The sequence below is a fragment of the Crassostrea angulata genome, chromosome 10, assembly GCF_025612915.1.
Source record: "Crassostrea angulata isolate pt1a10 chromosome 10, ASM2561291v2, whole genome shotgun sequence".
In the NCBI taxonomy this organism is placed as follows: Eukaryota; Metazoa; Mollusca; class Bivalvia; order Ostreida; family Ostreidae; genus Magallana; species Magallana angulata.
The window spans coordinates 21,629,368-21,652,312 of NC_069120.1; the positions used below are offsets into that span (position 1 = coordinate 21,629,368).

Consider the following 22,945-nt stretch of genomic DNA (forward strand, 5'->3'; position numbering starts at 1 on the left):
TGCTTTATTTTAAAGAATGTGGAATTTTTTCCTTTGAAAATTCTTCACTGATAAAATTGGTCAGATTTCTTATTTTGTGTTGCTGCCTTGAAAACCTATTTTCGTTCTTCAGTTGTGTTCCATTGTCAGACATATATTTCTTTAGCTAAAATCGTCAAAAGCTGATATAATAGAGAGACTAGGACATAGTTAAATAAATTCATTTATAAAACAACTAACTATAATTCATCAAGAAGGACAACTATCTTCACTTAAAATCCTTTAAATGTCATTGTGAAACAAATGGGTGGATGGACAGTGAAATACACACAATATAATTGCCCCATGACACACACACACACCCTCTTTATAAACTCCTGATTCGGTCTAATCCTGTTGCAACCTAAATAAATAATATTATAATGAAGTTCATTGTGTTGTAAAATTTATTTTAAAATGAAAATAACTTTATCAGTTCTCTATCTGTAATAAGTTGGTTCTGGTTTCGTAGGATATCCTGACATTATCATGTAAACTAATAAACAGATTTACACGGTGGTTAGAGATCGGGTAATTTTGATAAAGATTCAAGGGAATAACAATAACAGGAGCATCTTTAAAATCAAAGATCATAAACATAAAAAGTAAAAAAAAATTTGCATGATTTAATGACGTTTTTGGAAAAAGTCATACTTTCCCGTGTTTGCTGTTGTTTTTTTTTTTTTTGTTAAAAACAAACTACACCTTTGTAGACCGAGTAACAGTTACATAAAAAAATGTACTTTCACACAGGTGAGACATCTACAGCGAAATACTTTGAACTACATGTTTTAGGAAGTTTGCAGCTTATATAGGTGCAAAAAAGCGACGATAACAGAGAAATGTGGTGGATAATGCCATTTACGAAATGCATTCTGCTTTAAGCGATTCTAAAGGGTGACGTTAATTAACCCGTGTTCCTTGGGCGTCTCGCTTTGAATTTATTTTATCAAAATTAAAATTGCGTTAAACAAACAATGTTCTGAAAATTATCTGAAAAATTTCAAGCATCTGATATTTGGAAACAATGTAAAGGCAAAAAGTCTTTTTAGATACATGTACATAATAATAGAGGATTTTACCTACTTACTTGACTTGACCAGTAATCGGCTGGTTAAATAATGTTAAAGACATATGAATGAAATATTTGATTCTTTATATTTTTATTGATAAATGAGTATTTACAATTTGTTTTGTTTTATATCGTTTTATGTACATGTAAGTTAATATGTTTGATTGTATTGATCACACAACATTAATACTGCACTGTGCATGTTTTCAACTATAAGTATGTTTACTTTGTAATATCAGGTCCTATCCTATAAATTAAGCTGATTTGTCAATCTTCTTTTTCATTTTAAGCATAAATAGACAGAGTTCCTCACTTTAAACATTTAATTTAGGTCTAAAACTGGAATTTTCACTTCAACATTCAAACTGTGAACAAAAGCTTTGTTTGCATAGCAAAGAATTGTTAGCTCTGTAACTTACTTCAAACTCAACGAATGACTCATATTTTGATTGCCTTTATGTATTCGAAGATTCGTTGAAAAAACAGCACTATTAAGTTTGTCATTCTTTTACAACTGATTTCGTCTCTTTGCGTCATATTTTCTTCAGAACACGCTACCGACCTCGAAACATGAAGTATGTTTTTACGTCGACATCAAGAGTAGCCATTTTTATATAAAAACAACTGCACCACTTTTTACGAGGCTGGTAATGGTGTTTAAAAGACTTTCAGAAGGAAGTAAAGATGCGATATAAGATTTTTTGATTTAACTTGAGGTTTCACTTGCATGTTAGAATATCATTGTATCATATTTCCTTCATGCAAGAGACAAAAGTAAATTTTATCCGCAGATTTGAAAAAAAAAATAACAGTTTTCAAAAATATTCATTTTCATTTTCAAAAATATTTTTATTACGTGTATAAACATTGTTAAAACTACATGTAGTTGAGAAAGTTTTATTAAAATATTTTTATATTTCTTGCGTAGATCAGAGAGCTCTCTCTCTCTCTCGAGCTCTCTCTCTCTCTCTCTCTCTCTGAAAAAATCCTATTCATTGACAAATACGTAATAAACACTCTTGAGTGAAATAAAACATGCCGATGAGGCCAATACTATGGCCTTTTGTGAAATATGGCACTGTTATGTTGCCTCTTTTTATGGCTGTGTCTACTCAGGACTTCAATGATTTACAATGAATGGTTCTGTAAACTGATCAGGTCATAATAAAAAATATGACTGAACTTGTCAGCAATAAAATGGAAATTTTCCGCTAGGTCGCATGCTGACTAACGTTTTTCATGCTACCTATAAATTTTGCAAAGATCCGTGTATGCTCTGCTTCTGTTTTGTATTTTTCCTTTGGACTTATTTTGTAATATTGTATTGTATGGTATGATACAATTATATTGCATAATATGCAAAATTGTCATCTGAACAGCGTATTACAAAGTCTTGCGTCGTATGATTATAAACTCGTACCATACTATAGAAAATTATATCATATTAAAAAATGACTAATTCCTAGCTATCTGATTGGCTAATATTTAGTAAATTGCTTTTATTTAACAAGCTGCATTAAAGTTTTTGAAAGTAAGTACCAGTATTCATAATTCAATGTGGCCATCGGAATCAATAAAAAAAACTTTGTATGGCACTTTACATTCCAAATAGACATTGGACTGATATTAGACCTGTGTAATGTTTAATGTCATGTAGTTATCATTCATTAAAAAAATGAAAGAAAGAAAAGGTGAAAAGGCATTTTTTATGAAATAATATCTAAATAAATATGTGGGTTATAAAGCATAAACTTTACAACAAATCAATGCAAATAAATCAAAATGAACTAACGTTCTTTTTCCCCTAACTTTTAACCAATGTATAAATAATTGCTGACATTTTTTTTAATAATTGCTAAAATTCAATTCCATGCATAAAAAGGCGAAATGTAACCCCTGCATGCCATTAACACTAAAGAAATAGTATATCTAGTACCCTTACCCAGTGTTACATAATTTTGGTTTATGAAATGAAGCATATAATAATTCTTAACATAATTTATCGCTTTTTGAAATTTATTTTAAACAAATACACAGTGCCGCGTGTTTAAGAATAGAAAAACCTGTTTACTTCTATTCCACGACATGAAAATAGAGTAATTGAATTATTTGCATAGTTTATAGGATAGTGAAAATCTGAAAACCACGCCTAGAAAATGAAATATAAAACAAATAAATGTGTGTAATTATTTGCTTTAAAGGTGCTTTAAAATTTTTCAATAACATTCCAAAAAATATATATATTGGCGTGTTGAATTAAAACGAAAGCAAGATCAGTGCATATATTTACCCAAAACATTTGCTCTTGGGTGATGTTAAAAAAGCATATCCGGTTGGTTATGTAACGAAAACATTTTATACTGAGGCTAACATACTTTACAATCTAACACATTTTGACAGTATTTACTACTGTTTTGCAAGAAAGTCAAATAATCCCATAAAAAGGTCGTTTATAATTCTTGTATTATTCATTTAAAACATCCTAAATAAGGGCTATAAGGCGAGTCATAAGGGTACATGTGCTACATGTACTTATGAATTATAATCAACGCAACTAACAGATGGTATATAATGATGTATGTGAAGTTTGCATCAAATTAAGAAATCTGAAACAAATCATCTATAAAATGGAAACACATATTGAGAGGTATAATGGCGTTACATTTGCTTGATATTCGGCTGGGAATGTGCATATGCTCAAATTAATATAACTTGATTAAATCCAGGCGAAGAGTTTGGGAACATGAAATCTCATTTGTAGCGCACATACTGTTGCAGCTGTTCCTTTGGGCCTCAACGGTTTTGACAGTTGTAGAATATATATTTGATATTAAAACCATCCAAGGCACAATAATCGACTTATAAGGTATCCCTCAAGGATTACTGCACTTTAGGACATTAAAAATTTGTTACAAATTAAATGTTAAAAATTGACATATTTCTTTTAACTGTCGGAATTGCCAATGTCCTAATTGGAACATTATGTGATTACATCAATATCAAGTTCATATTTTTACAAATAACGAAGTCGTTTTTATAGGTAAGGGTAAAACTGTTTCTTTTTGTGTTTGCATTCTCTGTTTTAAACGGAATATGTTGACCTGTTTAACATTATAATTCACCACGTGAATTCTAACTTTGTGAATACAAGACACCTGTCATAGGCCGTGTAAGGTAAATGTATCACACATTCTGCTAGGTGGTATTTTTTGTCCATATTTATTTCAATTCATTCTAACACGAGTGATATTTACTTAATTTCTCTAGTATATCTTTGAAAGATTATCGGTTCTGTGCGTTACTGAATAATCAACTTGGTATATCTTTTTTATACATAAACTGTTGACACCAATTACTGGTTTACGATCATCAGTGGCTTCATGTACTGGCGGATAATAAATGTTTTTGGTGGGGGGGGTCTTCAAAAATTGCAACATGCAGCAAGAGAGAGAGAGAGAGGGAGAGAGAGAGAGAGAGAGATGTTCAATTATAGTACCGCTATTCTAATCTTAGACTACTCATTACACTTTAAGACCAACCCTCCATGCATATTTAAAAGTTTTATCCTCAATCAAGGGCATATAACTCTGACTTCAAGATATTTCCAGAGCAGTGAAAGTAAGAAAACAACGAATTATTTTATTGCAACGCAGTTTAAAACCATTATGACGATAAATTTCAATTGGAAATTGACGAAACTCTAAAAGATATATTTGAAGTAAAATTGAGCGACAAATATATTTAGCAATAGTGACCGAAAAAGGAACCAAAATACGGCATTTATTTTCTATCACGCTTGAAGCTACTTAACACACTCACGTAAGCATGGTTAAAAAAAAAATCCCTAAATTTACCTTTACCTTATCTGTGACATTCTATATTGAACTAAATGCATCAAAATGACCCCATCAAACTTTTGCAGGTGACGTTTAGTCTTTCGTCGTTTTGTTTATTGAACCCGATTGTTAGCGCTGGTGGCGTGCAGTTTTCTTTGTTTATGTTTTGTCAATAGTCCTGTTAATGCAGTGTGCGCTTTTTGCATTTAAGAGCTTTCAAAAATCTCTACTACTATTAATATCAAAATAATAGACTCGAATTTTTGGTCTTTAAGAATACTGTCTTTTGTTTTATATATTTCAAACATCATTGGTACTTGAAGATTACCAATTTGTTTTCATTTTTTCTCAGTTAAGCTTCGGTAATTAATGATCAACGAAAATTCTTTTTAAAAAATCCCGGAAATCACCTGGATTTTTTTAATTTTACAATCTTGCGCTTGCGCAATACATTAACGCTAACGGGATCTTTAGTTTATATTTCCACAATATCTCATCAGCATGAATAAACTCAGAAATAATAATACAAATACGGGTAAATTTTCATTGGACTTTTACTATATATTCTGTTCATATATATTAATGATTTCTTATGAGAGAAAGTATAAAATAACAAATTTACATTTTAACTAAGTACTTACTTTTGTCTTTGTGATGACAAACAATATTTGATTATATGCAAAGATTTGTTAGGAGAGTGGAGATAGAATATGTTTTATCGTAAAAATGAATAATGTCCTACGGACCCAGTTTTACAAAGAAAATACGTGTACGTTGGTGAAAAGGTGTTGAATTCTTCCATTGTATGGATTAAATTTTTAGTTGAAAGGTATTTGCCGTCTCAAAAAGGTTTGTTGTTATGAATTTGACTGTTATTTTCAAGGCAACTTCATTTACTTTCTCCAAAATCGTTCCGGAACGATTCTGCAATTTTCTGCTACATTACGGGTATAAGTGAGGCATTCTAACTGTAGTGAGGGCCTTTCCCGAGACACAGTTAGATTATCCAAACTAAGGAAAGTGTAGTGAAAATAATATCAATATTGTAGGCGTATATCTTTGTTATGTAAATGTCAATAATAAGGTGTGTCGAAGTACCTATTTCGTAAATGTCCGATATGCAATGTTAACCCGAGCACGCACGGGCTAAAGTCTAGTGTCTATAAAGACCCATCAGGAAATCAAAGGTGAGATTTGTTTTGATATTTGCGACAGATACGCTGGTTTTTATGAATATGCCTGTAGCAATATCATTTGTATATAGTTTTAAAACAACGAAATTTATTTTTAAAGAATGACTAGCAAAGTTATATATATACACAGTGAGCTTGTATCATGAAGTAAAATGTTTAGAGAAATACAACTTGTTTGCCCATTCGTGTGATTTGCATTTGTTTCTATGTATTCTCGATATTGGAATAAGGACGCATTTATCGCCATCTTGTTTCGATTTCTTCCACGTAAGGTAATACACATGTGTATAGACTATTTATTGAGAAATGTTCCTTGCTATCATCAATGCAAGTTCACTTTCAATTATAAATATAAAAAAAACTAAGAGTTTAGAATAGATAAATATAATAGTAAGCCACATTAACAATATAAAGAAAACGTCAGCCATTTTATATTTTTGCCAAAAAATAGTTTAATCAATAATCATCTTCTATATCCTTTTTTTAAAGATTTAAGAACTTTAAAATTAATATTTGAAGACAAAAATTAGAAATCAAAAAGATTCAAAACGACTTACAGTTTGGATTGATTGTAAATAGTGCCGCAAAATCTTTTTTGCTTTTAACAAGAGGATGACCTCCAATCCTAAGTCGTTATTTTTTTAAACGCTCATATATTATGTTTCATTTGTATATATCGCTAAAATACGATATCGTTTTAAAATGATATATATTGTACAAAGGTCGAAGATGTGTACATGTATATGCAAGAAATGTGCTTTGTAATGATCACACAGAGTACTGTTCAATTTCACAATCCTATAAATTATTTTAAGTGAGATTTATATTGAAGTATTGTTAACATGCAGATTATTTATGGACCCTTAGAGGATGAAGAGTGTCTTATTGTGATTTATTGCTATGTGCTAGGTATAGGTTTGATTCTGTACCGGACTTGATATGGAAGATATTTATTTAATATAAATAAGATATTTATTTAAACTGTAATACAGCCCAGTTCTTTGTTAACAATGACTTTTGTGATTTGTATCAGGATATGAGAATCTATAGAAAAATTAGCTGTCAAGCTCAGTTTGATGTCCAATACTACTTTTACATCTGTATGTTTTTAAGCGCTGATACAAATTGCAAAAATCATTCATTTTCAGGGGTTTTTGTTTTAATTAACCTTGCAAAAGTAAATTGACTAGTGCATTTGTTAAATTAGTGAATCTTAAAGGTAAAAATCATTTTTTTTTGTTTGAGTTAATTCAATGATAAAAGAAAAAACATCGAATTTTTTCCACTGCCGTTCATTTTATAAATATTTTATGTGTTTAAATCATTTGAACTTTGTAACAGACGGAATTTGACGATTCAAAATTTAAGTAAACAATAAAAACTCATTCAAAATTCCCTTCATTTCTTTGCTATTTTTAATTAGATGCCTTGTATTGCTGAGCTAATTAGAAAAAAAATTTCCTTCTGTTTTTTTTTTCCAGAAAATACCTTCATTGGTGATAAGTGATGTGAACCTGCAATATCATGTCTGCTTTTGCCAAGCTCTCCTTCGGCGCCTTCATTACTGTTCAAATATTTTTAATTTGTGTATGGCTATTCTACTATAGAAAAAACACCTACAATTTTCAACAATCATTCAGTAAGTATAATGCTGAATGCGTTCGAATCATTCTATATTATCTTTCTCTATATCCGTCCTCGTCACAAAATTTGCTTCATAATTACATCAATTTGTATAACACACACACACCTATACATATATATATATATACATATATATATATATATATATATATATATATATATATATATATATATATATATATATATATATATATATATATATATATATATATATATACTTTTCGGGTAATCTAAATAAAAAAAAAAAGACACTTTTTAAAAAATTGAGGAATTGTAAAATTAGTTAATCTTACAGCTTATGAATATCCGTACATAATAAAACTTTATATAAACAGTGCTTTTTTGAGAGGGCAACAACTGAAATAGAAACTCCCAGGAAAACCATTGTCAACCGATACAAAAATTGTGATTCCATAATTTTTATATGATAATAAAACTTAATTTTTATAGAAGTGTCTGAATTGCTGCTAGTTTTGTAGGTCACTTGAGTCACTTAGGTGACATACCTATTGCAATTGCTTTTTGCCGACCTCTTCCGTTGTCGTGCCTTATGTTTTAACAATATTAATCAAACAATTTAAATTTCTTAAACATCAAATTTTATTCAAATTTGTTATGATGCCATCTTGGGGTAAGGGGGACATAAATTATACATTTCATTCCTATTGTTTCATAGCGTTCCTAGTGTCTTTTTTTCAAATTAACAATTTTAATTGTCAATTAGTCCATGACTAATAAGTCTTGAACTCAATGACAGTTAAAAATTGTTAATTAGTAAAAGACACTAGGGACAGGCGAAAAATTGTTAATATTTAATCTCTAATAAATAAAATCTTATTCTACTTCCACACATCTTAAAGAAAAACTGAATTCATAGTTATGTAGACAAGGAAACCCTAAGATAAAAATTGTACAATGAATGTTTTTACCTTAAGGATATGTGAACCTGACATAACACTAATTGAATGATTGAAAATTGTTTGAACAGACTCTAATGGGTTCGCCTTTGTCAAAAAAAAGACAATTTAAGCGTATTTAGATGAGTTTATTTTCATGGCAACGACCTTTAAACTAACCAATGTTCAAATAATTAGAACGAGAAAAAAATTATAATCATATAAACATATGGTCTAACACATTTTTCTTCATTTTTCGAATCAAAAGCATGATCGCCCGAAACTGGTACCGGACGACACTAAGCAGTCACTATGATCTCTAGGAACACCGATATCTTTTAAAGTTTGAATATTCATAAATCGGTGAATCGTAGCTCGATCATCAAACGTCAAGCCAGTTTGATTTTTACGATCGGTCGATTGTGTAAATAATTTCCATATTGCTGAATATCAATTTGTAACCATGTGAGCATTCCTTTATTTTTTTTACGAAAAAAGGCTGAAGCATGATGTTGTCCGCCTGGCCACCGCTTATCGACCAATACACACTAGATGTTTAATATAATCCGTATATGGTCGGTCGTCAAAATCGCCCCATAGACCAGTCGACCCTCGGTCGATTTTCGGTCGTCAATCGGTGTCTATCGGCCAACATTTAACAAAATGTCTAATGCTTAAATGTCGACCGACCGACGACAAACATAACAAACAATTTGCCGATTATCGGACAATGATCGAGAGTTGATTGACGAACAATTCAACGACTGCCTCAACTATGAAATCGGCCATCGACGCCGTAAAAATCGTAACTTGGCCAGCCTAACAATTTGGTCGAAAAAGAGGTCGATATCGGCCTAATCAACACCTGATAAACTACCAACTGTTGTCCGAATAATCCCATCTTAAAGCTGACATGAATTCATAAATACGCATTATTTCCCTTTTATCTCCGACTATCGCCATATTAGTTGTTGATTTCTATAGTTCTGCTCATTGCTACACACCCCCTACATAAGGCCGAGAGCACTCGTCATGCTTCACCGCATTCAGGAATTTCATACACCCGAATACGTTACCTTGGACAAAAAGACTTGTAAAAACGCGTTTTGGACAAAATTAATATGACAACCACTTCACTGGCAAGATATATCCAATAAATGACGAACCAACGATAATTGTAGACCGTTTTCCTGTGTATGTTATAACATCGCACATGCGCAAACCACACACTGTGGCAGATCGGGCAATGTTAGCTATCGCATGGATTTTATAAACGGGGAGTTTTTGTAGGAACGGATGGAAATGTTGTTACTTTCTTGGATTTACTATCATTCAGCTACTGTTTTGGATGTAGTGTCGCCGGGGTTTTCAAGAAGTTGCAGACGGTATGCACTCTGTATGAACGACACACGTGTTCGATATGCATGCGAAGTAAGGCAGCACTGTCTGTGCTAAATAATACGGATACGTTGGACATCCTTTCAAAGAATAAACATATTTTGTATTTCATTGATTGATGTTTTCTTTATTCTTTATTACTACAATTTACTACAATGTGTAGTTCATGCATTTAGAAGTCCGTGCAACGTGAATGCCTCGTTTGGAAAGCAACCGACCGTAACTTAACTTTCTCAACCGGTATATGTACCCCAGTGGCAGTAGAGGAACGATCAAAACTAATATGGCGACCAAATGCTTTTATGAATTCATGTCAGCTTTAAGGCTGACATGAATTCCAAGATACGCAATATTCCATTTTATCACTGACTGCCGCCATATTAATTGTAGATTTCTATCGTTATACTCCCTTCATGAGTCTGAGAGCACAATTCATCCTTCATCGCATTCAGATATTTTATTCACCCGAACATATAAAAACTGATAAAATTTGGTTTCGTTGTTACCTCTTTGTATTTAGCATCACTAATCTACGATGTTGGATTTAGTTCGGCCGGGGTCTACAATATAGAGTAGATGTTATGCACTCTATATGAACAACACACGTGTTCGATTTACAAGCAAAGTAAGGCAGCTCGACAGGTATATGTGTAAGACAACACGAATATCCTTGGAATATACCATATTTAGCCATTTTTTACTATTGTAGTTTCCTATATATTTTTTAAACATATTACTCTTTTGTTTACATCATGCATTCAGCTATTTAGAAGTACGTGCCATCTGAATGCTTCGATCGAAAAGCAACCGACCGTTACTTTCGCGACCAGTATACATGTATGTACATCAGTGGCAGTTAAGGAGCGATCAAAACTAATAAAGCGACCAAATACTGTTATGAATTTTTGTCAGCTTTATTTATATATTTTTCCTTTATCAATACAAAGACAGCAATGTTTATCCAAAGTCTTCAAAGGCGGAAAAGAGGCACAAGACGTCCACTTATATAAAACATGATGTAAAGACGGACGACAGAAATAAAAACTTCACCCATTCAGAGTCGGTAGAGACGGAAGTTGGAAATAAGACGTATACTCTGCCAACTTCATACTTCAGTAACTTAGCTTATTCATTAAAGTCTTAAACACAACTTCAACCAATGACATATTCAGTCAATATTCTATAATGATACCAGAAAAAGATTATTCTTGAAATAGATACACATTAGATCCTTTGTAATAGATATTTTGTGTGTCCAACGACATAAAGCTGGTATATTGCAATGAATCTTGCGAAAACTATATCAAATATATCACATACACGTACATATTATTAACTGGAGAGCAGGAACTTTTTAACGAACATATTTCTATTTGTTCTGTTGCAGAGGATAAAACAATAACAACCACAAATAAAGAAGAAGATTCACTTACGAAAAAATGTCCACTTATTCCTTCCGGGTTAGGTATGACTATTACCTTGTATATATCGGCTCTGAAATGAATACGTCATAGTTGAGAAATAAAATTGTATTCTAAGCAGCAAATTTACCATTCGAGAATATTATAATACGCTTAGAACTGGGATGTAAAATTAAATAACGCATAAAAGACAGTCGAAATCACGCATTAAGTTGCATTTAAGTTTGTTGCAATATTAGGCTTACAAAATGAAGTTTTGTTTTCAGTTAAACAATATGTTTAAGTAGCTTTTATGAATGCAAAAGTTTCCTCCTATTTTGACTAATTATACGAAATAGTTGGGAAACTGAATGTCGATAAGACACCACAGACCATGGAGGCCGTTGAAAAGAAATATGAAACGATGAGGGACGGCCAATATAAGCCAAAAAACTGTACAGCTCGACAGAAAGTAGCCATACTCATTCCATTTCGTGACAGAGAAATTCATTTAGGCATTTTTTTGAACCACATGCATGCCTTTCTCATGAAGCAACATCTCGAATATGGAATCTATGTCGTGGAACAGGTAACCATATTTAGCAATTTTATCTTATTCCTTAGATTGTTGGTAGTCAGATAATATTAACTTTTTTAGGATCATTATATTTTTCTAACTACCAATAATATATTAGTTAAAGGGTACCTGCAGCCCAGCCGATGTGAAACATATGTCAAAGATTTTATTTACCAAAATTTAATGCAAAAAGCCGCATCGAAATCGATGCGAAAATAACGGAGTTACGCCGCTTCAAAGTGGCTATTTTTACCTGCTTTGGGAAATCTAATCAAGAGAAAACAGAATTAGGCGATAACGAGGCTTCAGCGGAAGTGACGTCACGAGGTCAACAGGAGGGAAATTCCTTTACAAAGCTATACAAATTAAATTCGATTTTTCAGCCAAAATGATTGACATAGGTCAGATGTTTTGACGTATCTAGTTATTTTAAGTATTGCAGATTTAGAAATTTATATCCGTAATTCTTTTATTACAGTCAGATTTCTTTTTAAAGGATTTTAAAATTGGCTATTCTCGTCGCCTTTTTACCGATGAATACAATAACTTAAAAACGCTTGCATGGGCATATTTATGTTCATTATTCATTTTTGATTACATGATATCCTTTCACACACGAGTGATCTGAGACAATGACACAGGTAAACTAACGAAGCCACTGCTCCAGACACACGTGTACCTGGGGTATGTATACACAAGGTACACGAGTCTGGTGAACAAAGAGAGGATTTCACACCTCTAGACTGGTAAATTGATTTGTGTATAATTAGCTACTCAATTGTTTTTAAAAAAACCCAGAGAAATATATTAGACTCTGTAAAATCAATCATTTGTAAGCTAGGCCTAATACATGTGTATAGTCCGTCAATCAGTGATTAAAGAATCATGCATGAGACTATCAAATAGTAAAACTAGTGTTCGAAGTAAATGCCTTTATTGTTACTTATTTAATCACTTAAATAATGACCAAATTTACAATTCAGCAATTTAAACCCTTTTTATGTGATCAAGTATTTATTTCGGAAGTAATTACGCTGATCTTTATCATGAATTTCTTATTTAATAAGTGCAACTTTCTCAGTTCGAGCGCTATGGTAAGCAGTTTACTTAACGCTTTAACTCCATATAGCTTAAATTGTTATACTGACAACGATTCATTATGAAATCTGAATAAACTTGAACATTTTGACAAAGGATGTAACTAAATGTAAAATGAAATTCCATTATCGTATTTTTACTGAAAGAATACGAGACAGACTTAATCATGCAGCCATCTTGGACTTTCGCCTTGATCCGTTTATAATCCCGTGTTTGTATTTTAAAGAATGCATACTATTTTGATTGTTATTGGTCCGATATCAATATTATTGAATAATCGACCGACATCATTTGTAATTTTATGCCTTATACGAGGAATAGACCCCGCGTTACCTTTTACGAAATATGCATTATCAATATTATTAATCAGTTAATAATGTCACGGAAAAACCATTCGAAAGAATGACAATATTAACAAAATATGTTTCTTATAACAATAGTGATTTGATTAATTGTCAATTTGTTACATATGGTGTGCATTTATATGGAAAATGTGTTACACATTTGACTAAATTCATGAAGCAAACAATTTTCCGAATTCGGCATTTTTGTGCGATAAAATACTGGTTTAACCTCAAACAACAGTATATTTAGTCACCTAGGGTTGATAAGGAAATAAAACAACAGAAAAAAATGTTCAGATATCGATAAAACAATGCAAGAAAACGAACAGTTTTCCTACGATATTCCTGTTTCTCATACAGCGGCGTTGACCCCGTGACGTCACAGCTCATCTCGCGCCAAATCGGCTTGATTCAAAACTCGTTCAGGTGTGAAATCGGGTTTTCCCCAAATATCTCGAAAACTACTAATGCGATCGCTGTAAAATTTTCAGGATGATGTTTTTACACATAGATCTCCATTATATCAAAAATTGACCGGGACTGCAGGTACCCTTTAATATATTTTAAGGTAAAAAAAATATGTGAAACTTTACAAAAAAATCTATTAATAAAGGCAAGTCTTCCTTTATTGACAAATTGTGGATGATTTTTCCGCTTTTGATTACTTTAATGAAAAGCAAAATAATTTTAAAATACGCCTTCATCTTGAACTTTATTATTGCACAAACTCTAACGGTATATTGAGCTCAGCTATAGGCATCTATGAACAATACTATTTTAAATCAATTCTACATAAGGTGAACATGTTTTCTTTTACAAATAAATAAATTTGACCACCTTAACTTGACTCTTAGCAAGCATTTTTTTTTATTTTTGTCGTTTTTATAACGACCAGTCAAATTTTAAAGGGACTTGGACACGATTTGACTTAACATTTTCAAATATTATTTTTCCATTTTCAATGTTTATAATGATACATATCTAAGTTTATAATGTTGTATCAAAATTTGAAAGTCAAATATAAAGTTAAAGTTAAGATACAGGGTTCGTAATTCTTTGTTTTGTAAACAAAGCTCGAATATTTTCGTTTTTACATATTTGTTGTATTGGTGTAAGTTTCAATCAAATGTAACTTTTTTTTTGTTGATAATAGTATTTATGAAGATATTGACTTATTTTAAATTGTTTTTTCCATGTCATTTTGTCTAAGAAATGGAAATTCTCCACATTTCATTTTTTGTAAACAACTACATGTATAAGACTCGGGCTTTGTTTACTTAACAATCAATTCTTACCTCTGTATCTCGCTTGTAACTTGACTTAAAAAATCAATATTTTGGTCAATCATTTTAAATGCACCAGCTCACCATTTTATACATAAAAAAAACAAATAAAATTTTTGATTTCAAATTGTGTCCAAGTCCCTTTAATCTTTGCTTAAAATTCCCTTGAGTTAACATTTAGGCATTTTAACTTGAAATGAATGACAAAGGTTACTTAAAAAGGTAGTTAAATGTAACTTTAGGAGTGTTCTTTCCTGACCCATAAATGCCACCACTCCAAATATCCACCCTTTTTCTTTGCAATTTCAATTTTAATTAAGATATATAGATAAATGATAAATATTATAGATGATAGACATATTGTTAAATAAGATTCTTTATCACATAAATTTAAGGTTTATAATATATGTAAGTGAATGACCTCGTAACCGAGTGGTGATTTTGCAACATTGAAAAAAAGAAGTTCAAAGAGTGACGCCATTATTATCCTTTTATTACATACTTTTACATTATAACACGAAGAACTAAATCTCTGAAAGAATATTCACTTTTATAGGTAATAACGACACTTTAAGTAATGGCAACATGCCATTTCCTTGTTTGGAGAGAGTGATATTCTACGGTACAAAAGAAATAAGATAACTATTAGCACATGAGATGATCGATACTTACGATAATTAACTACATAATCCTCTTGGACTAATGGATATGTGACTACCCTCTACATAATGTACCTGCCTTCCATTTAATCTGGTTTATAACTTACATACCAGAACTATTTGAAGTTGTATTTTTATGACTTAAATTTGTATTACACGTACATCCCGACAACGCCACCTTGCATTTTTGACAAAATGAGAAGTACGAACAGGTAATGAAGCACACGCCAAAACCATTTTAAAAGGTTACTGAAATATCAACGCGGTTTAGGGGTAAAAACCAAATGTATATCTTGCTACACAAAGGTGTGTGGGTCAGCTGTATGCCTGTTAAGTCATTAGTTAATGTGTAAGTAAGACCAAAGTGAATTTACAGTTAAACTTCATTATCTCGATCGTAACTGGACTGTTTAGAAACTTTGAGATTTCCGAGTATTTAAGATATCATATCGAGGTAAAATACTTTTAAAATAAGTCGTTTGGACTTAATCACTTCAACACATCCATTGTATTCGAGATATTAGTGTTTGAGATATCGAAGTTCAAGAATATATACATTTTGGTGAATACCGAACTAATTATTCAGACTACCATCTCCAATTCATCCTACATACTCTCCTACGGCCAATCCAGATGATTGTCGCAGGAAATTTTTTATATACCCCTCCCCCAATTTTGTCTTAAGCGTTTCTACAAAACTTTTTAAATTAGTAATTTAATATGAAGCTACTATCGTGGTGTAATGTATCCTAAATAAAATGCTGCTTTCCTTACTCTTTTAATCTTGATTTCTGACTCTAACAGGCTTATTTAATCAAACTTTGTTGCAGTCCCTGTCTTAAACCAAATGTAGATCAAAATGACCAGGTACACTTATGAAGTTTATTAATATATAATATATGAAAGATGAATTTAAAATGTTCACTTACGTCAAGGCGCTATATTTCTTCTATAACGTAATGATAAGTTTCGCCTAATGAAAGACCACCAAGTTTTAACCATTCAATTGCAAGTCCTCCGAAACCCAATCATATGAATCGGTAATATACGATGCTTTGACAACACTTCATCTCTATGATATTTATATGTTGTTGGCCCATGAGGTCTCACTATTTGATCACAGGGTAGTAAGAAAATGTACACATTTTTATTTTCAGACTAAAGGTCTGGAATTTAATCGAGGGTTTTTGTTCAATGTTGGATATAAAGAAGCACTCAAGGACTCTGACTACGATTGTTTTGTGCTTCACGATGTGGATCTCCTCCCGGAAAACGATCACAACATTTACACCTGTCCTGTTGACCAACCAAAACATTTAGCTGTTGCCTCTGAGAAATGGCAATACAAGTAATACATGTACAGATTTTTCACAATGATTTACATTTATACCTTTTGCAGTTCTATTTGTTTTACCATGAAATAAAAAATAAAGCAGATATATATATTTAATGTTTTTACAATACTCTACTTCAGGTTACCATACACGTCCTATTTTGGTGGTGTTTCGGCCTTGACACGAGAACAATATGAAGCTGTCAATGGGTTTTCAAATGAATTCTTTGGTTGGGGTGGTGAGGATGATGATTTTCATAACAGGTTTATGTTCTTACTTCCCACTACAAAATGGTCTTCTGCATAAGAGGAAATCAACACATGTACAAATGTCAAAATATCTCTAAAGCTGTTATAACATCATTTCATATGGATAAAGAAAGTCTTTCTTACGCCTAATTCTTTTGAATCACTCAAATGACTCGATGCTGTTTATTTTTGCATATCGTCTGTGAATATTTTTAATGTCTGATATCAACCACTGGGTACATATTGCGATGTTTTGATCGATAGTGGAACAAGGCCATAAAAAATTTAAAATTCCTTGATTTCTAACCCCTGTAAAACTTAATGTACTTTTAAAAATCTTTATCTCTACTGTTGGGCATTTTTATAGATGAGGCATCCAGCATCCTAAATAAGTACAGAGCATTTGGTTATCACTTTAAGAAAAAGATTGCAACATTATTGTAAGAACTATGAATAGATCTTTCTTCGTTATCTTAATGCTATACTTTTGTTAACTGATATAAATTCATTTGTAATGTTACATGTATAAAGTCTTTTTGGGTAACGGTTAATAAGCATTTTGTAAAGGAAATGTGTAAGTTTTGGGCTTAGCATCAGGGGTTCGGTTTTACCTTGGTGATGTATTGATTAGTATTAAGTCAAACGAAGAATACGATTATGATAAAAAAAAAAAAAATCGCAATGCTTCGTAACTAGGGGTATGATTCTTGGAATATGGCCAAATTATTCTTATTAGGATAGTTCATCAATTCTTTTAAAGTAATTTCTACTACTTTGCATACAGCAAGTAAACGTCGTATTTTGACCGTCTGCAAATCGGACGGAAGACCTCATCGATGTTCGCATCAAGATTGTTTCTCGTTATTATTCTTATTATCTACATGTCCACATTTTTTCAAAACATATTTAGCACATAAAACAGATATCCTCTAAAATTGTCGAAGGCTACTTATAGATAACAGAGGACACGTACTGCTAATACAATCACATTCACGACAAATACGGGATACAGGTAGAGTTCTCATTAGCTTGTTTGATTGCTCAAAAGGGTATTCGATTTGGTCAGCAAGGAAATGTGGTTACTCAAGTGAAGATTATTTTTACATTCAACCCATTCATGCTGCATTGAGAAAACCTCAGGAACATTCTCTTATTGATAAATACTTTATTCATAGCCTTTTTCAAAGAATGCTCACCCGAGCAGCACTGAATTCACGAGAATCAGTTCTACACAGAAAAACTTAGAAAATATTTCAGAAATGTAATTCAAAGGACATTATTTAAAAACACACACACAAGTGCATAGTATTATAGTATAAATTTAAAAATAGGACTTATTCCTGTACAATCATTGATGACATTTTGGTTTCTCAAATTCTTAATTGTAAAATATACATTACGTCTAGTATTTTTGTGCTGTGATTGCCTTATTAGTCCAAACTATCGCAATAAAATTGGATATAACAGGAAAAAACAGTTTCCCAACAGTCATAGCTTTAAAATGCAAATATTTGAAATTTATAACTCACTTTTAAGATGTCATAAACATATAGCTAAGTAATCACATTTATGCCCTACGTTTATACCTAATGTAATATTTGGCTGAATAAATTTTATCCCCTTGTGTGCAACCCTATGGTGTTCCGATGGGGCCACTTCGACCTTCGCAATTTCGCCTTAAGGTCGAGGTGCGAGAATGCGAAGTTGCGAAGGCGAGAGTGCGAAGGCGAAGGAGCGGAAATGCAAAGATGCGACGGCGAAGCGCGAAGATGCGATGGCGAAAGTGCGAAGGTGCGATGGCGAAGGAGCGATACTACTATCACTCCTTCGCCTTCGCAACTTCGCACTCTCGCCTTGGCATCTTCGCACTTTCGCCTTCGCCTTTTTGATAGCATTCAGAAAGCCTCGGTCGATTACATTGAATTTGATGCAGGCACCGTACTCGCCAAGGTTTTCCGATTAATCCATGATATTATTGGTACGCATGCGCTAGGCCATTGTGCTTACTATGAATGTTTATAAATATTTTAATGTGCATATGTGACATATATGTTTACCAGTGCTGGCTATGCCTAATCATTAAATACTCCACATAAAATGTAATGTCCGCCATAATGTATACATATGCACTTCCAGACTTCTGTCTCTTACCAGCTGTCTGTTTACCGCGGATCAAAAACAGTAACATTCTAATTTCAATATGCGACACTCCCTGCTCATGTGGGAGAGGGGGTCCGCCCCCCCCCCCCCCCGGAAAATTCAATATTAATAACTTCACACACGCAGTAAAGGGGGAGCTCGAGGGTCCGCATCCCATCCCTCCGCAAAATTTAATTTTATTAATTATATATAATAAAATCTCCAAAATATGTCTCGGACCCCCCCCCCCCTTTAAAAATTTATGGATCTGCGCAGGCTGTTGAAAATAAATTCTAATAAGTTCATTGTTTGCCTCAGTTGTCTTTTTATACAGCTAAAATTGTCTTTAAACGATAGAGAGCTCCACAATTATAAAAAGGCGAAGGCGAAAGCGCGAAGTTGCGATGGCGAAGGAGCGATACTACTATTGCTCCTACGCCATCGCAACTTCACACTTTCGCCTTCGCATCTTCGCGCTTCGCCGTCGCATCTTCGCACTTTCGCTCCTTCGCCGTCGCATCTTTGCACTTTCGCCTTCGCAACTTCGCACTCTCTTACCTCGACTTAAAGGCGAAATTGCGAAGGTCGAAGTAGCCCCATCGGAACACCATACAATCCAGCAAGCTAACGAAAACTATATCAGTATTCTGTAATTCGCTGTAACATACTTGATTTTACTATATTGCATGTGTTTTGTACAAACATTTCGTAAACGGATCATCATTTCAAAGTTGGTGTTTATTCCCAAATATCCATATCAAAACATATCTAATTTGATCATTCATGATCTAGTATAATACAGGCACGTAGCATCGTTTTTGAAAGTGGGGGGGGGGGGCAGACTCATCCAAACAATCTTGACAAGCAAAAAAAAAAAAAAAGGAAATTTAAAGTTTCCCAAAATCTTCAAAATCCTAATCCGTGGGGGGGGGGGGAGGGGGGGGAGGAGGGTGGGGGGGGGGGGGGGGGTAGGATAAACTTACTTTCCAAAAAAAAAAAATCTTACCTACCAAAATTTTTTTTCCCTAAAATCATGAAATTCCCAATCCGGGGGGGGGGGGGGGGGGGGGGTGTAACTTCGATTTAACTCCTCATTTCGTTACTTTCATATCAATTTTTTACATACTTCCAAAAAAGTGGGGGGGGGGGGGGGCCAACTCCATGTTAATTCACTTTTTTTATATGTAAATTTTAAAAAAATTGTTGCTGCGAGAAAAAGTGGGGGGGGGGGGGGGGCAGGCTCCCCCTGCCCCCCCCCCCCCCCCCCCCCGATGCTACGTGCCTGTGATATTTAATTAATGAATGTATTCGTACTTCTTACAGAGTAGCATGGGCTAAAATGTCCGTTTATAGATCAATAAGCGGTGTCGGACGATATTCTGCTCTTGAACACAAACCTGGTGCTGCAAATCCGAAAAGGTATGACTGTATAATCTATTTTTCCATAATTGTATAACTTATACTTTTTTGACACTACGTCACAAAATTACAATTTAAATTGTTTGATTAATTGCTTGTATCAATCGATTTTGTTGATTATCATCATAGCTCATTGGTTGAATTGTCAGGTTTGTGAACCACAAATCACGAGTTCGAATCCAAACAAGGCTTTTGTTCAAATTTACTGAATTAATTTTTGAAAATCGTAATTTTTTTATCCAAAGTTGCATACATTTTCGCTTATTTGACTTATATAATTCTCATGCATCATGATATCTTTCATAATAAGTTATATTCTGCTACTAGAGAAACTATTTTAAAGTGTAGTGAGTCACCTTAAGCTGAACACCACTCATAAATCGGCACCGTCGCACACGTGAATAAACCCTTCATAACAGCCAATTGCACACCTGGAACTCTTTCTTGACGTGTAGTATTCCTTTCGTTGTCATAGCTTTTGTGCAATGATGTCTTGATTTACTTGCATTTTCTGTTCGTAAAAAATGCATTAACATGTGTATTTGATATAAGTACTCCCCTGGTTTGAAAAACCTGCGTAAATATTTGATTGTTTCATTGCTACTGAGAAACAGTTACACGAAAGATGTGCTTTCACACAGGTGAGACCTCTTCAGCGAAATGCTTTAAACTGTTAAGAAGTTTGCAGCTTTTAGTGTAAAAAAGCGACGATGAAAGAGACATGTGGTGGACAATGCCATAAACAAGTAATATAAGTTACTAATAGTAACTGTAATTTCATATTTCAGGAATGAAATCATAAGTAAAGGAAAAGAACGAATGTGGAAAGACGGGCTGAATTCCCTGAAATATAAAATACTACAAAAGACTTACAAAAAACTTTACATTCATATCATTGTGAAAATCCTTTAAAACGATTTCAAAAGATATTGTGTATGTGAAAACGAAAAGAACCAATCTTATCCCTGACAACCAATGGAAGATTTTCAATACCAACATACAAATGAACAAAAATAAGCTGAATTTGGATCATTAGTAAAAATGGTCAGAAAAGGTTTTTCAACATCATTCCAACATCATGTCGAATAACACCAACTACAATATCAAGTCAACTACCTACAGAAGTATAGTTTGTATAAAGAAAAAAATAAAATTTATACAATTGATTAGAAAGAAATAAAATAAGAAAGTAATATTTTAATATAATATAGTATATAACTGAAATAGGATCTTTTGATGAATATGAGACTAAATAAAGAACACTCAGGAAGAATGCACAGCAAATAACCATGCATTGACACAAAATTCCTTTGAAATAAACCCGTCATAGACTCAGGCACTGCATTGGATGGGGAGAGGGAATGGCAATGATATAACCGATATCCAAGCGTCTGGTTGAACAAGACTATTGCAATGCACGACCGCTGGTGAGAAAACCGGATAGAACTTTCCAGAACGATCGAACCAAGGACGCAGGTTGACAGAACAAGTTCGTCATGCATCACACGCTGATAACTTGGATCGAGTGAAGAGCTAGTTAACCACTGGACAGATACTTTATAATTGACAACTTTAATTTAAAAGATGCAAATACATATGCACTAGCGGTTTTTTTTTATTTCATACGTTTTTAATACGACGGATAAGCATCAAACCTTAAACATCAGTTTATTAACAAGGAAATTATTTTGTGTTCTACGTCTATATATTGATATATGATGTATCGCGGAAGTTGAATGGGGAAGGGCAATTATTTTTCCCTTCAAAATAGTCTTTTATCTGAAATTCCTATTTGGAACAATGACAAAAATTATTGTGAAATTTGAGCATAAAGAGATTAGCTCCTCAGGATTTAGATTGCATTTTAGATCACCTCTAGTCTGAAAATTCTGTATCCCATATTAATTCTAGTAGCATATTTATATTTTACAATGCCAAATAAACTTTATTGAATGAAATTGTTTAAATAAAATTACATTTTTTACAGGATACTTTGTGGCGGAAGGTTTTCAAGAAGAAAATGAACAATTTTCATAACTTAACAGTTTAGGGTACTGTTACTTTAGATTTATAATATACAGCGCAGAACAAACTTCTAAATAGTTTTTGTATTACAATATATTCATGATGTTCTAAAAACATATTTGAACAATAATTTGATATTTTTATCGACATAATTTGGCATATTTAGCTTATGTTTCATAGAAGTTAAGAAGAAATAACTCCAATAATGGCCTAAAATTACCAGCTTATTTCATGCTATATGTCAATTTTTTTAGATATGGCCCCTACTTTTTTTACTTTTATATAAGACATTAAATGTATGTCTATATGTATGCAAAGTTTTGGAAAGATGACTTCATTGAATTTTTTTAATTTACGTTATA

At 32.7% G+C, this 22,945-nt stretch overlaps 1 protein-coding gene across 2 annotated transcripts; it reads left to right on the forward strand.

Moving 5' to 3' along the window:
* The first annotated feature begins 6,039 nt into the window (after nt 1-6,039).
* Nucleotides 6,040-22,483, forward strand: LOC128167132 (beta-1,4-N-acetylgalactosaminyltransferase bre-4-like). 2 transcript variants are annotated; one of them, XM_052832679.1, is made up of 9 exons: nt 6,040-6,113; nt 7,601-7,758; nt 11,005-11,172; nt 11,445-11,522; nt 11,817-12,046; nt 16,576-16,766; nt 16,893-17,015; nt 20,463-20,558; nt 21,347-22,483. In XM_052832679.1, exons 2-9 carry the CDS (start codon nt 7,644-7,646, stop codon nt 21,468-21,470), a joined length of 1,125 nt encoding a protein of 374 aa, XP_052688639.1. In that variant the 5' UTR covers nt 6,040-6,113; nt 7,601-7,643; the 3' UTR covers nt 21,471-22,483. The 2 variants fall into 2 exon arrangements, with proteins under 2 accessions (XP_052688639.1, XP_052688640.1); XM_052832680.1 differs by lacking the exon at nt 11,005-11,172.
* Nucleotides 22,484-22,945: the final 462 nt, after the last annotated feature.

Excerpts from the sequence above, each read along its gene's own strand:
- LOC128167132 (XM_052832679.1), top strand. The coding sequence starts at position 7,644 with ATGTCTGCTTTTGCCAAGCTCTCCTTCGGCGCCTTCATTACTGTTCAA. Across the intron at positions 16,767-16,892 it reads TCTGAGAAATGGCAATACAA|GTTACCATACACGTCCTATT; the intron begins GTAATACATGTA and ends ACTCTACTTCAG. Across the intron at positions 17,016-20,462 it reads GATGATGATTTTCATAACAG|AGTAGCATGGGCTAAAATGT; the intron begins GTTTATGTTCTT and ends TACTTCTTACAG.